Source organism: Schistocerca serialis, chromosome 6 (assembly GCF_023864345.2).
Source record: "Schistocerca serialis cubense isolate TAMUIC-IGC-003099 chromosome 6, iqSchSeri2.2, whole genome shotgun sequence".
NCBI classification, from domain to species: Eukaryota; Metazoa; Arthropoda; class Insecta; order Orthoptera; family Acrididae; genus Schistocerca; species Schistocerca serialis.
This window is the reverse complement of record NC_064643.1, coordinates 376742232-376754499: the sequence shown is the minus strand read 5'-3', so window position 1 is coordinate 376754499 and position 12268 is coordinate 376742232. Positions and strand designations below refer to the sequence as shown.

General features: G+C 37.2%; 1 protein-coding gene across 4 annotated transcripts in view; it reads right to left on the bottom strand.

The window, feature by feature from the left end:
- LOC126485168 (unconventional myosin-Ie-like) overlaps positions 1-12268 on the bottom strand; it is a 416688-nt gene that overhangs the window by 98494 nt on the left and 305926 nt on the right. For all 4 annotated transcript variants that reach the window (XM_050108845.1, XM_050108848.1, XM_050108844.1 and 1 more), the window contains exon 14: positions 5734-5883. In XM_050108845.1, coding sequence (XP_049964802.1) covers positions 5734-5883 — 150 coding nt within the window. The remainder of the gene's footprint in view (positions 1-5733; positions 5884-12268) is intronic.

The window sequence follows — 12268 nt, the reverse complement described above, 5'->3', positions numbered from 1 at the left end:
ATATTAATAAATGGTTTAAAGCCAACTCACTGACATTAAACTTCGAAAAGACTCACTATATGCAATTCAGAACCTGTAAGAGGTTTCCACCCAGCATATGCATAAAGTATGAAGAAGAGCAGGTAGAAGAGGTTGACAGTCTTAAATTCCTGGGATTACAACTTGATAATAAATTTTGTTGGGTGGAGCACACCACAGAACTGCAGAAATGCCTTAACAAATCTGTATTTGCAATTCGAGTGTCAGCTGACATAGGCGACATAAAAATGAAAAAGCTTGCATACTTTGCCTACTTCCATTCCATAATGTCATATGGTTATATTCTGGGGTAACTCTTCAAGTCAAACAATAGTTTTTGGAGTCCAAAAGTGTGTAATACGAATTATTTGTGGAGTAAATTCACGGACATCCTGTAGAAACCTCTTCAAAGTACTGGGTATACTAACTACTGCCTCTCAGTATATTTACTCCTTAATGAAATTTGTCCTAAATAATATATCTCTTTTTCCAACAAACAGCTCAGTTCATACATACAATACTAGGAACAAAAATGATCTGCACAAGGACTTAAAAACACTTACTTTAGTTCAAAAAGGGGTCCACTACTCAGGTACACTCATCTTCAATAATTTGCCACCAAACATAAAAAATTTAATTACAAAAAAAGATCAGTTTAAAAGAAGCCTGAAAGACGTACTAGTGGCCAACTTCTTCTACTCCATTGACAAATTTTTTAATAGAAACAAATGATGTATTGTATATATTCATACTATTAGTATTGTTATTACAGCTTTTTAAAGAAAAAAAAAAATAGAATTTGACATGTTCCACATCCAGGAGGATCTCCTCAGCACAGATCTATGGAACGAAAAACTAATCTTATCTAATCTATCCTGCAGACATTTTTTAATTTCCAAAGTTGAAAACCCTAGTGAAAGGACAAAGATTTGCAATGATAGTCATGATAAAAGAAAATTCCCAGACAGTGCTTTGAATGATCCAGCAAGAGGCATATCAAAACTGCTTCCAGAAATGGAAACTGTGTTAGGAGTAGTATATCAATTGTAGAGCAGAGTATTTTGAAAGCATAGAAAAATTTTGTGGACAAAGTTCCTGAATTTTTTGAACAGACCTTGTATTTAGTTGCATTTACAGCCTTTATATTTGTGCAATTTATTGTGTAACTGAAACATAGTGAGTTCCTTTTAGTACTCTCTGGCTTCATACTTTTCATTAGTTAGACTCAACTGCCACTTTTCGCACCATACAGATGGCTTGTCTAAATCATTTTGCAATTTGTTTTGATCACCTGATGACCTTATAAGACATTAAATGACAGTATCACCTGCAAACAATCTAAGAGTGCTATTCAGATTGTGGCCTAAATCATTTATGTCAATCACGAACAGCAGATGCCCTAAATGATTTCCATGGGGAATGCCCGATATTACTTCCATTTTACTTGATGACTTTCCTTCAGTTACTATGAACTCTGACCTTTCTGAGAGGAAATCATGAATCCAGTCACACAACTGAGATAATATTCCATAGGCTTACAATCTGATTAGAAGTCGCTTGTGAGGTACGGTGTCAAAAGCCTTTGGAAATCTAAAAATATGGAATCAAACTGAGACCCCTGTCAACAGCACTCATTACTTCATGAGAATAAGGATCTAGTTGTGTTTCACAAGAATGATATTTTCTGAATACATGTTGGCTGTTTGTCAAGCAAGTGTTTTCTTCAAGATAACTCATAATGTTCGAACACAGTATATGTTCCAAAACCCTACTGCAAATAGATGTTAACGATATGCGTCTGTAACTCAGCAGATTACTCATATTTCCTTTCTTGGATACTGGTTTGACTCCTGCAACTTTCCAATCTTTAGGTATGGATCTTTCAACAAGTAATTGGTTGTATATGACTGCTATATATGGAGCTATTATATCATCATACTCTGAGAGGAGCCTGACTCTTATACAATCGAGGCCTTGCCTTTACTAAGTGATTTACATTAAGCTGATAAGCTACACTGAGGACACCTTTTTCTAAGTTACTTATGTTGATAGTTGTTCTTGGTTCGAATTCTGGAATATCTACTTTGTCTTCTTTGGTGAAAGAATTTCAGAAAATCATATTTAGCAGTCTGCTTTAGTGGCACGGTGGTCAGTAACATCACCACTGTTATCATGCAGTGAAGAACTGATTGTGTCTTTCTGCTGGCCGTGCTTTACATATGACCACAATCTCTCTGGATTTTCTTCCAGATTTCGAGGCAGAGTTTCACTGTGGAAAGTATTAAAAGTATCTTGCAAATAAGTTAGCCACTACATTGGGAGCTTCTCTAAAGCTTTGTCAATCTTGAGGGTTTTTCTTTTTTTTAAATCTGGCATGAGTTTTTCATTGCGTCTGCAACAGTGTTCTGACCTGTTTAGTATACCATGGGGGATCAATATCATCTCTCATTAATTTATTCGGTATATGTCTCTCAACAGCTGTAGATACTATTTCTCTGCGTTTAAACCACATCTGGTCTACACTTACATATTCAGACTGGAAGCAGTGGAGACTGTCTCTTAGGAAAGCCTCTCGTGAATTTTTATTTGCTTTTTTAAATAGAAGTATTATGTGTTTAATTTTGGTGGGTTTGGATGTTACAGGATTCAATCTAGCTACAACAACCTTGTAGTCACTAATCCCTCTATCTATCATGATGCTCCCTATCTGCTCAGGATTATCTGTTGCTAAGAGGTCAAGCATGTTTTCGCAATCATTTACACTTTGAGTGGGCTCCTGAACTAACTGTTCAAAATAATTTGCTGAGAACACATTCTGAATGATTTTCGAAAGGATTTTGCACCTGCCTCTGACTTTAAATGTGTATTTTCAGCAACATATCCATGGTAGCCGAAGTCACCACTAACTATTATTGTATGATTGAGGTACCAATTTGAAATGCAACAAGTTTTCTTTGAACTGTTCAGCAACTGAGTCAAGGGGTCAGTAAAAAGAACCAATTATTAATTTATTCTGGTTATCAAGTATAATCTCTGCCCATACTAACTCACATGAACTATCTACTTTAAATTTCACTATAAGGTAAACTATTTGTGACAGCAATGAACACTCCACCACCTACTTTATTTAAACTATCCTTTCTGAACATGGTTAGGTCCCTTGTCAAAATTTCAGCTGAACTTCTTTTCGGCCTTAACCAGCTTTCCATACCTATAACAATTTGAGCTCTGGTTCTTTTCCAACACAGCTATGGCAATTTACAGCTACAATATTGATTGTTCCTATGGCTACCCTCTTCCCGAGTTCATCCTGCACCCTTTGAAACTGAAGCCCTTTCTGCACTTTCTCAAGATCCTCTAACATAACAAACAACCCAGTCACCTCCACACAGCCCCTGATAGTTCTGTAGCCCCTCCTACTTGCAGTGGATGCCTGAGATATTTAGCAGAGCTCAGAAACCCACAATCCTATGGCACAAATCAAGGAATCTGCAGCCTACATTGTCCCAGAAATGCCTGAGCCTCTGAGTCAGACCCTCCACTGTGCTCTGTAACAAAGGACCACAGTTGTTTTTGTCAATGATGGTACAGATGGTGAGCTCTGGCTTCATCTTCCAAACAAGACTGGCAATCTTTACCACTTCAGTTAGCTGCCCAAAACCAGAGAGACATGAGTGGTTACCTGCAATTGGCTGCTCCCTGTGCTCTTCACGGCAACCGGAAGCACCCTTTTCACACCTGGAATGAGTTCTCCCAGCATACACAAAGAGCTTTGTGGCCCGAGAGGCTTCCTTTGGGACAGGCTGAATGACTTCATCGGGCTCATGGACTTCATCAGCTACAGCCAGTGCCCGAAACCTGCTCATCAGATGAATCAGAATGGCCCTCCGATTGGCTCCCCGTAAAGTCTTTTGGTGCCTGCCTCTCCTTGGGGCAACCCCCCACTTGACCACGAGTTTGGGGTTAATCAGTGGGGGCAGTACCCCTACCGTGGCCATAGTAGTGGGCCGATCGGGGTATACATGGATTGTACTGGACATCGCCCAGATGCCCACATCTGGCCCCCTCACAGGGATTCCCATTGGCTACAGCTTCAAGCTGTGTGAAGGATGCCAACACTTACCTGGAGCACCGCTAAGGGTCACCAACTTAGCTCGAATTGACCACAGCAATCACAGTCCCTATCCACACCAAAGACAGCAAATTGCATGCTACACAGTTGTTAGAACATTAGACTGTGCCCGTAAGCACTTAAAACACACAAAAAATTAAGAAAGTAAACTGGTATCCACTAAAATAACTGAAAATAAGTCGCTCTTGTTTGAAGCTCGTAAGTAAAATTAGCAAGGAAGTGATATACTCGCCTTACCTGCAGCAGCGACAGAAGGTAGACTCTCTAGCTGATGGTCCAAATGACTCCAGAGTCTAATGATCTACTGCCAATGTATCACTATTTGATGATATCTCTCACTTGCAGGCCTCATTACCTAAAGATTTTTATTTATCCATACTCCTATTATCAAATTATCTGAGCAACATCAGCCAAATTTTTTCGTGTGTTTAAGTTCTACAAAGCAGGTACTCTTTGTCATATACTTCGGTACAATTAAACTGTTCAGTCAGCATTGTTTGTCTGCATATGCCCTAACAAACACAATCTATCTGTTTTATTCAAGTGAGAATGGCTCTTATATCAGAAGTGTTGTAAGATCCTCACCTGTCCTATTTTTGCAAGTATAGCTTTTATCGTATCAACTGTGGTTAAGCAGAGAGCCTATGCTCAATTCCACAATGCAAACAGAAAATGAAATCTGATGCTTGGGTTACGGTCAGCATGGAAGGTACAAGGCATTGTCCCATTTTTAGCAGAATTGTGGCTATTTCACCTAAGTGCACACTACTTCTTACATGTTTACTCTCAGTTTGGAATGACATAATTCCTAGATGCTTCATTTAGAACACATTCACTGTGATTCTATATAAATACCAATGTTACAATGTTATTTACGAACAATCGTTTATTTCTCAACTACTGATGACCGAACTGACTTAATAAAAGTCACAACCACAATATTAGGATGCAATGACAGTTCCAATGTAAAAACAATTATGTAAGTGATATTAAAGCAATATATTTCCTTTTCCTTTTAAATCAATTTACACATAACCTAATTATCTGCCTCCGTGGCTGAGGTCACTAATGCACGTTCGGGCGGTGGCACTCTACCAGGGGGTAAGCTGCTTCAAATACTAGTTGTGGAGAATGTTTTCACTACCAGTATTTGGTCAGCAAGAGGAGGGTTGTTAAGCTTGGCGGCCCCCTTGGTGCTGTTTGCAAGGAGTAGGCTATGTGCTGGCACTGGGTTTCACCTTCTTTCTTCTCTCATATCATCATCATCATCATCATCATCATCATCATCATCATCATCACCCCCCCCCCCACACACACACACACACACACACACACACACACACACACACACACCACACACCACACACCACATTGACACACACATCAAATTGATTATTACCACCAAACGTGATAAACAAGATGCAGCAAAGAGACAATTGATCACAGTCTACATGTATGTTCTTACAGGAGTTTCCATTTGGTAATGGAAACACTTAATGTAAACATTATGTATAGAGCATGACTGATAACCTTTTACTTAGCATGCACTTGGGGGTATGGTTCATTAACTAAAATTAAATTACCTGTTCAGAAATTTTCTGAATGGTCGCCGATAAGCAAAGCCAGCTCGCCTGACACGTATATTTTCTTTCAGTCCAAGATATTCCACCTGATGTTTTACCCTCAGCTCCTCCCAATCTCGTGGTCGTTTGGTTTCATTTGGTTTTATACATCTAAAAACAAATAAATAAGAATCTTAGAGTGTCAGTGTGATATCGTCACTTTCAACAATCTGAGCTGCAGTTTACATTTCTTATGATTATAAAGATAATCGCTGCACAAGTAAGATAGAAGTACACATGGAACTATGAGTCTGGCAAGAATTAAAGAAAGGGTTTACTGACAAGTTATTTTATTATTGAAAAATGGATTTCTATGACATTGCCAACTCTATGGAAAACATAAGGTAATAAAATGAAAATTAATATATTATGAGACAGAATTGCTGGGCAATACTTACCTCAATTAGGGACATTCTTAATGCTGTCAATAGATATATTTAAAGGCAAAAGCGATGATATTATCCTAGCTTTTGTAACTGTTAGCTTCTTCCACAGGGAGGTTTAATAAATAAGAGCAAGTAATTCTCATCCTAGGAGTTTAGGTAGTTGCCCTTTCTTTTTCACCTTTCCCAAATTATCTCTCCCTGAGGAAGGAACTAATAATTACAAAAGCTAGAATGGTGTCATCACTTTTACTTTTATATGTATCTGTCAGCAGTGCTAAACATTTCACCCCTTAATGCTAAATTCTTATCAGCAAGTATGCCACATAATTTAGTAGTTTTCTTACCTGAATTTTCATTTGACACAATTAAAATTAAAATTACATAAACAACTGCAGAACATTGTGTATGAAACAACTGACAGCTAAGTTTTGCCCACTGATTAAATTTGATTAGATGTACTTTTCATTCCAATAGGTCCACAGTGAGAAGATTCAACAGGATGTAGAACTTGTCAGAAAAACAAGAAGACACAAAAAATATCTACAAAGAAAACCAAATATGCTAATAAGCCTTCTACACATCCAAAGAGAAATGGCCCTCATGGATGTGGACAAGTCCAAAATATCTTAAACATATTTTCAGTTAAAAAGTAATAAATAATTCATCACAAAGAATGTAAATGCTCAACTCCCAGTTGTTCACAGTTATGATAATTCTTAGGCTATTGAACCATGCATCATCAAACTGAATAAATCATTTTATAGCCCTTATTTACAACTATTCCATTACCAACCTGAAATTATAAAAAAAGTCAGATTGCACTAATACTCACATTATTTGACATTATCAGTAACATATACACATCAGACATGTATCAATGGAGGAGGAGGAGTTGGCCATCAATAAAATCTTTATGCTCCTCTTACACTGAACTTTAGAAGTAGTTAAAATTTTTATGGCTGCTGATAAGTTATTGAAAGTAAGTGTGGTGTCACCGCCAGACACCACACTTGCTAGGTGGTAGCCTTTAAATCGGCCGCGGTCCGTTAGTATACAGCGGACCCGCGTGTCACCACTGTCAGTGATAGCAGACCGAGCGCCACCACACGGCAGGTCTAGAGAGACGTACTGGCACTCGCCCCAGTTGTACAGCCGACTTTGTAAGGAATGGTTCACTGACAAATACGCTCTCATTTGCCGAGATGATAGTTAGCATAGCCTTCAGCTACATTTGCTATGACCTAGCAAGGCGCCGTATTGAATTGATATTGAGATTCTATTAATGTATCATCAAGAGCGATGTTCTACAAATGTGGATTAAAGTTAAGTATTCCAGAAGCTACGTACTTTTCTTTATAACATTCATTACGTATCATGATTCAGACCTCACGCCAGCCTGCGTGAGTTTAAGCGCGTGCCTTTCGGCTTCCTCGCATTGTGTCTAGGCTGTCTTGTCTAGACACAACAGTAAGATGTGAAGATCTGTGAAGATTATTCTTGTTTCTAGTACCAACTGCATGATCCAAGCCTTAGATGAAAGAGAAATATATATTTCACTGAAAAATTTCAGTAAGTAATAAATATACTCGGAAGCAGTAGTTAGTATTCCTAGTTTCCTGAACTGGTCTCTGCACGATGTTCTTGAGTTCGCACCATGTAAGAAATGTGATCAAAGAGTGACAGAAATTTATGTTTTTCTTAAAAGTAAACTCCCTCAGATATAATACATTTGTGGCAGTTCTTTTCCCAATCTCAGAAGCACTTCTGGAACTCACTTTTAGTTATGGTGTCCAGCTCCTTCAGCAATTCTGTTTTTATCTCATCAATGGTGGCAAAATCACGTCCTCTCATGGTTCTATTCAACCTTGAAAGAAGTCGTAAGGGGTCACGTCTGGGGAAAACGATGGCTGAGGCAACATAACTGTTTTATTTTTCGCCCAAAAATCACTAACAAGCACTGAGGTGTGAGCAGGAGCATTCTTGTGGGGCAGTTTCTATGAGTAGTTTTGCCACAATTCTGATTGTTTTCTTCAGATTGGTTCATGCAAATGACAAGTAACTTCCAGGTAGTATTCCTTATTGACCATTTGACTGTAAGGCAAAAACTTGTAGTGCACTATCCTATTGTAATCAAACAAAACAGTAAGAATAACCTTAAAATGATGTCTATGTGACATTGTTTTTGGTTGAATTTCAACAATTTTGAAACAAACTTTGTTGGCACAGAAGTTGCTTGGCCTTGGCACGAGCCAAAGACTGTGCCAACATCATTAGCAACCCCCCCCCCCCCCCCCCCCCGAATTGTAGTCAGTAACTGATGTGCTAGGGCGTCCAGGGCTGTCATTGCCTTCAATGTGTTCTAGACCCTCTTTGAAAGGTTTATACCACTCATGAGCTCTTGTCTTACACACAGTAGATTTGCCAAAAGCCAAAGTCAACATTTCAAATGTGGTGCTGCACTTTATTCCATTTTTCAAGCAGAATTTAAAGAAAATTCTTTGATCCATTTTTTTCATAAGTACAAATTTTCCAAGGATTCAAAAGCACATATAACCTTTTCGAATGTCAACAATAAACTAAATATTCAAATCAGCTGAAAATGCAAACTTAAATCAGGAATATGTGTACCAACAAGATGAAAAAAAATTAAAATCAGATGTACGAGTCCTTGAAATTACAAAATTTCCGTTACTTTTTGGTCGCTCATTGTACAATTCTTATCGCATGTTTATCGACCCAGAAAAGTTTAGCTTGGCTTGATGAGTTACCACAAAAAATTTTATATGACATTATGTAATAAAAGTAAGTATAATATGTTAGTTTTTTTTTATTTTTATATGAAACAATGGAAAATTCCAGTTGGAATAACAATATTATGAAAAGGAAAGTTGTCACTCACCATATACACATGACTGCAGTCTCTGGCAACTGAAAGCCACACTGCGAACAGCAGCCCCATCTACTTTTGAAGAAGGCCTTACTGGCCGAAAGCTTTTTTGTGACACTCTTTTCGTTGTGCCTATCTGTGACTCAGCATCTTTGCTATATGTTGAGTGGAAACTTTCCTTTTCATAGTATGGTTATTTTTATATCACCTATGTCTAACAACATTTGCATTGTGTATAAAGTTTGTTTCAGAAGTACTGTGGTATGAACCTCTCAGTTGAATTTGGAGCTGTAATCCTGAGAATTTATCACTTAACTGCTTCTATCTGTTTGTCATCATGTTTTAGACATATTCTGGCAGGAAAACTCTCACAAGTTCTAAACTGCATGTAGTACATTTATTCTGAGTTTACTGGCAAATAATCAGCTAGAAACTATTTATTAAAGTCCACAAAAATTTCACTAGTCAATCTTTTTAGGAGTATATTTGATTTGCCATTATTGCAATGCATATATCATCTGCAAATAAAACAATCTTGACATCTGGTAATGTTACAGGTGAAAAGTCATCAATGTACACAAGAAAAAGTAAGGCCCCGAAGGTGGAACCTTGTGAGACACCATATGTACTTAGCTCCCAGTTGGATGATACCTGATAGCTTAATATTGTTTCTTTCCTAATAACATCATTCATTTCCTGTCAAGAGATATAGTATTTTAACCATTTTGCAGCATTTCTTGCAACTCTGTGATATTCTTATTTCCTTAAAAAGAATATTGTGATTTACACAGTCAAATGCTTTTGACAGATCATAAAATATACCAGTCACCTGTAATTTATTGTCTACTGAATGAAGTACATTACTGTTCTTTGTGCAGCAAGCTTTCCCAATATCAGAACCCTTTAGAAACATTAACTGTGACTTTGACAATAAAGTATTTGTTGTCAGATAGTTAAGAAGTTGATTGTTATTATCTTTTCTAAAATTTCCAAGAATGTTGGCAAAAGTGAAATTGGACATAAATTTGACTGTATTTATTTATTGCCTTTCTTAACCAAAGGCAAATTTCAACCACTCAGAAGATGATTCACTGGTAAATGACTGGTTACACAGATAACTCAATATTTTGTTAAACTCAGATGCACACTCTTTAAGTGACTTCATTGATTTTTTTTAATAACAACCACTGTAATTTTTATATTTAAAGATCTTATGGTGCACATTACTCCTACTGGTGTAGTGAGCGTCACATTCATATTACTGAAGATACCGTAATGACTGGTGCGATATATTCCATTGCAGCATCTACTGAACCTGACAACACCATTTTTCTAGAAACAGTTATGGAATGCCGAGGGCTGAGTGTCACCCTATTAGAGACAGCAATGATAACAGTGACAGAGAGAGAGAGAGAGAGAGAGAGAGAGAGAGAGAGAGAGAGTTCTGTTAACTATTATTTGTAGTTCATATGGTGTCATTTCCTGAGAACAAAACAGAAGCAAGAAACAAATGTAATGATAATGCTACTTTCAAATATCAATTATTGCAGTGGTCTTTCTTTAAAATTCTGTTGATACATTAATTAACTGTACTGAGATAATTGAAGTAGTCAGTGGAAGAAAGTCCTAACCCTTAATTTCATGAAAATTAGTCTGTTATGGTTTCAGCTGCATTGCAAGTTGATGACATCCAGCTACATTTCTACTGATAGAAAGTGCTGATGGATAAATGCACTATTTTGTCTTATCATAGTTTTGTTCTTACCTTTGAATGAAAAGTGTCATCTGACAGAGTTACCATACGAGTTATTCTGAAATCTTGTAATCAAATAAAAAGATGGCTGTTTGACAAGAATGTTAATGACGACTGTGATCCATTCATTGATGACAATGCTGCAGATCCTTATTACCCATTTGGGAATCATCAATTGTTGAAAATACCAGAAGTGTGGGTTAGCACTATATTGCCACCAGTCTAACCTCAAATGGTTTTGGCATAGAATTTCTTATGATCTTGGGGCATTCATTAACATTTTGAGGGTATAAACTTAATGTAAAAAATATCAGAGAGTTGTAACTTTTTTCTTTCACTTTCTAGCAAGAGGAAAACTTACTATACATGTGTTTGAGGGTTAACATTGTTTTAGTGCTAATGTTAAACAATGTGTGTTATCACATTTTTTTCCTGATTTAGTTCTCTACAAACGTTTGTGTATGTGTGTATTTTGAGAAACAATCATGGTCTACAGCCACTGACAGAAAAGATGGAAACAGCAGGTCACCACATCTTATGCCAAATAGACCACAATAAACCAGAAATACATTATAAATGGGAAGTCGTTCCTGAACAAACTATTGGTCAACTGTGTAGTTGTCTTCAGAAGAATTAAGAAAAACTATGAAATGTCAAGAATGATATTTTTATTACTACTGGAAACTGACTGACTGACTGACCAACACAATTCATTTTTATTTAGACTTGCAAAATCATATCCTGTGGTATGGCCGAATGTCATCACAATCTTCCCAAGAGTGGAAGTCATATAATTTTATCATCAATACATATGAATAATTGCAGAGTGTGAGCAGAAAGTTTTTTCTGGTGGTGCATGGTCGTCAACAAAACAGAACCTATTAGAAAGAGTATGAGATAGACAGCTGTTTACTGAAGTATGTCCATAATATGAAGATAAAGAGGAAGAAGTTGATCCTATTTTTGGACAACATTGGTGCACAATATTAAAACTACAAGATAGTTGCAATGGTACTTACTTGGCAACAAGCTACGTAAAAATTCATTGCAAATTAAATTACAAATTAAACAATGGAAAATCAGGACAGAATAACAACATATTACGAAAAGTAAAGCTGCTGCTCACCATATAGCACAGATGCCGAGTCACAGATAGGCAAAACAAAAAGGCTGTCAGCAAATAAACTTTTGGCCAAAAAGGCCTTCATCGGTATTAGCCAAAACACACACACACACACACACACACACTCTCTCTCTCTCTCTCTCTCTCTCTCTCTCTCTCTCTCTCTCTCTCTCTCTCTCTCTCTGGTCTCAGCAGATTGGTGACTCAGCATTTGTGCTATATGGTAAGTAGCAACTATCCTTTCCATAATAAATTACAAATTTTTTACATTGAAATAGCTGCCAACTTCATACCACGTCTTTCAAGAAATTGAATCTTATTTTCTGATACCTGGCCACACTTTCCTT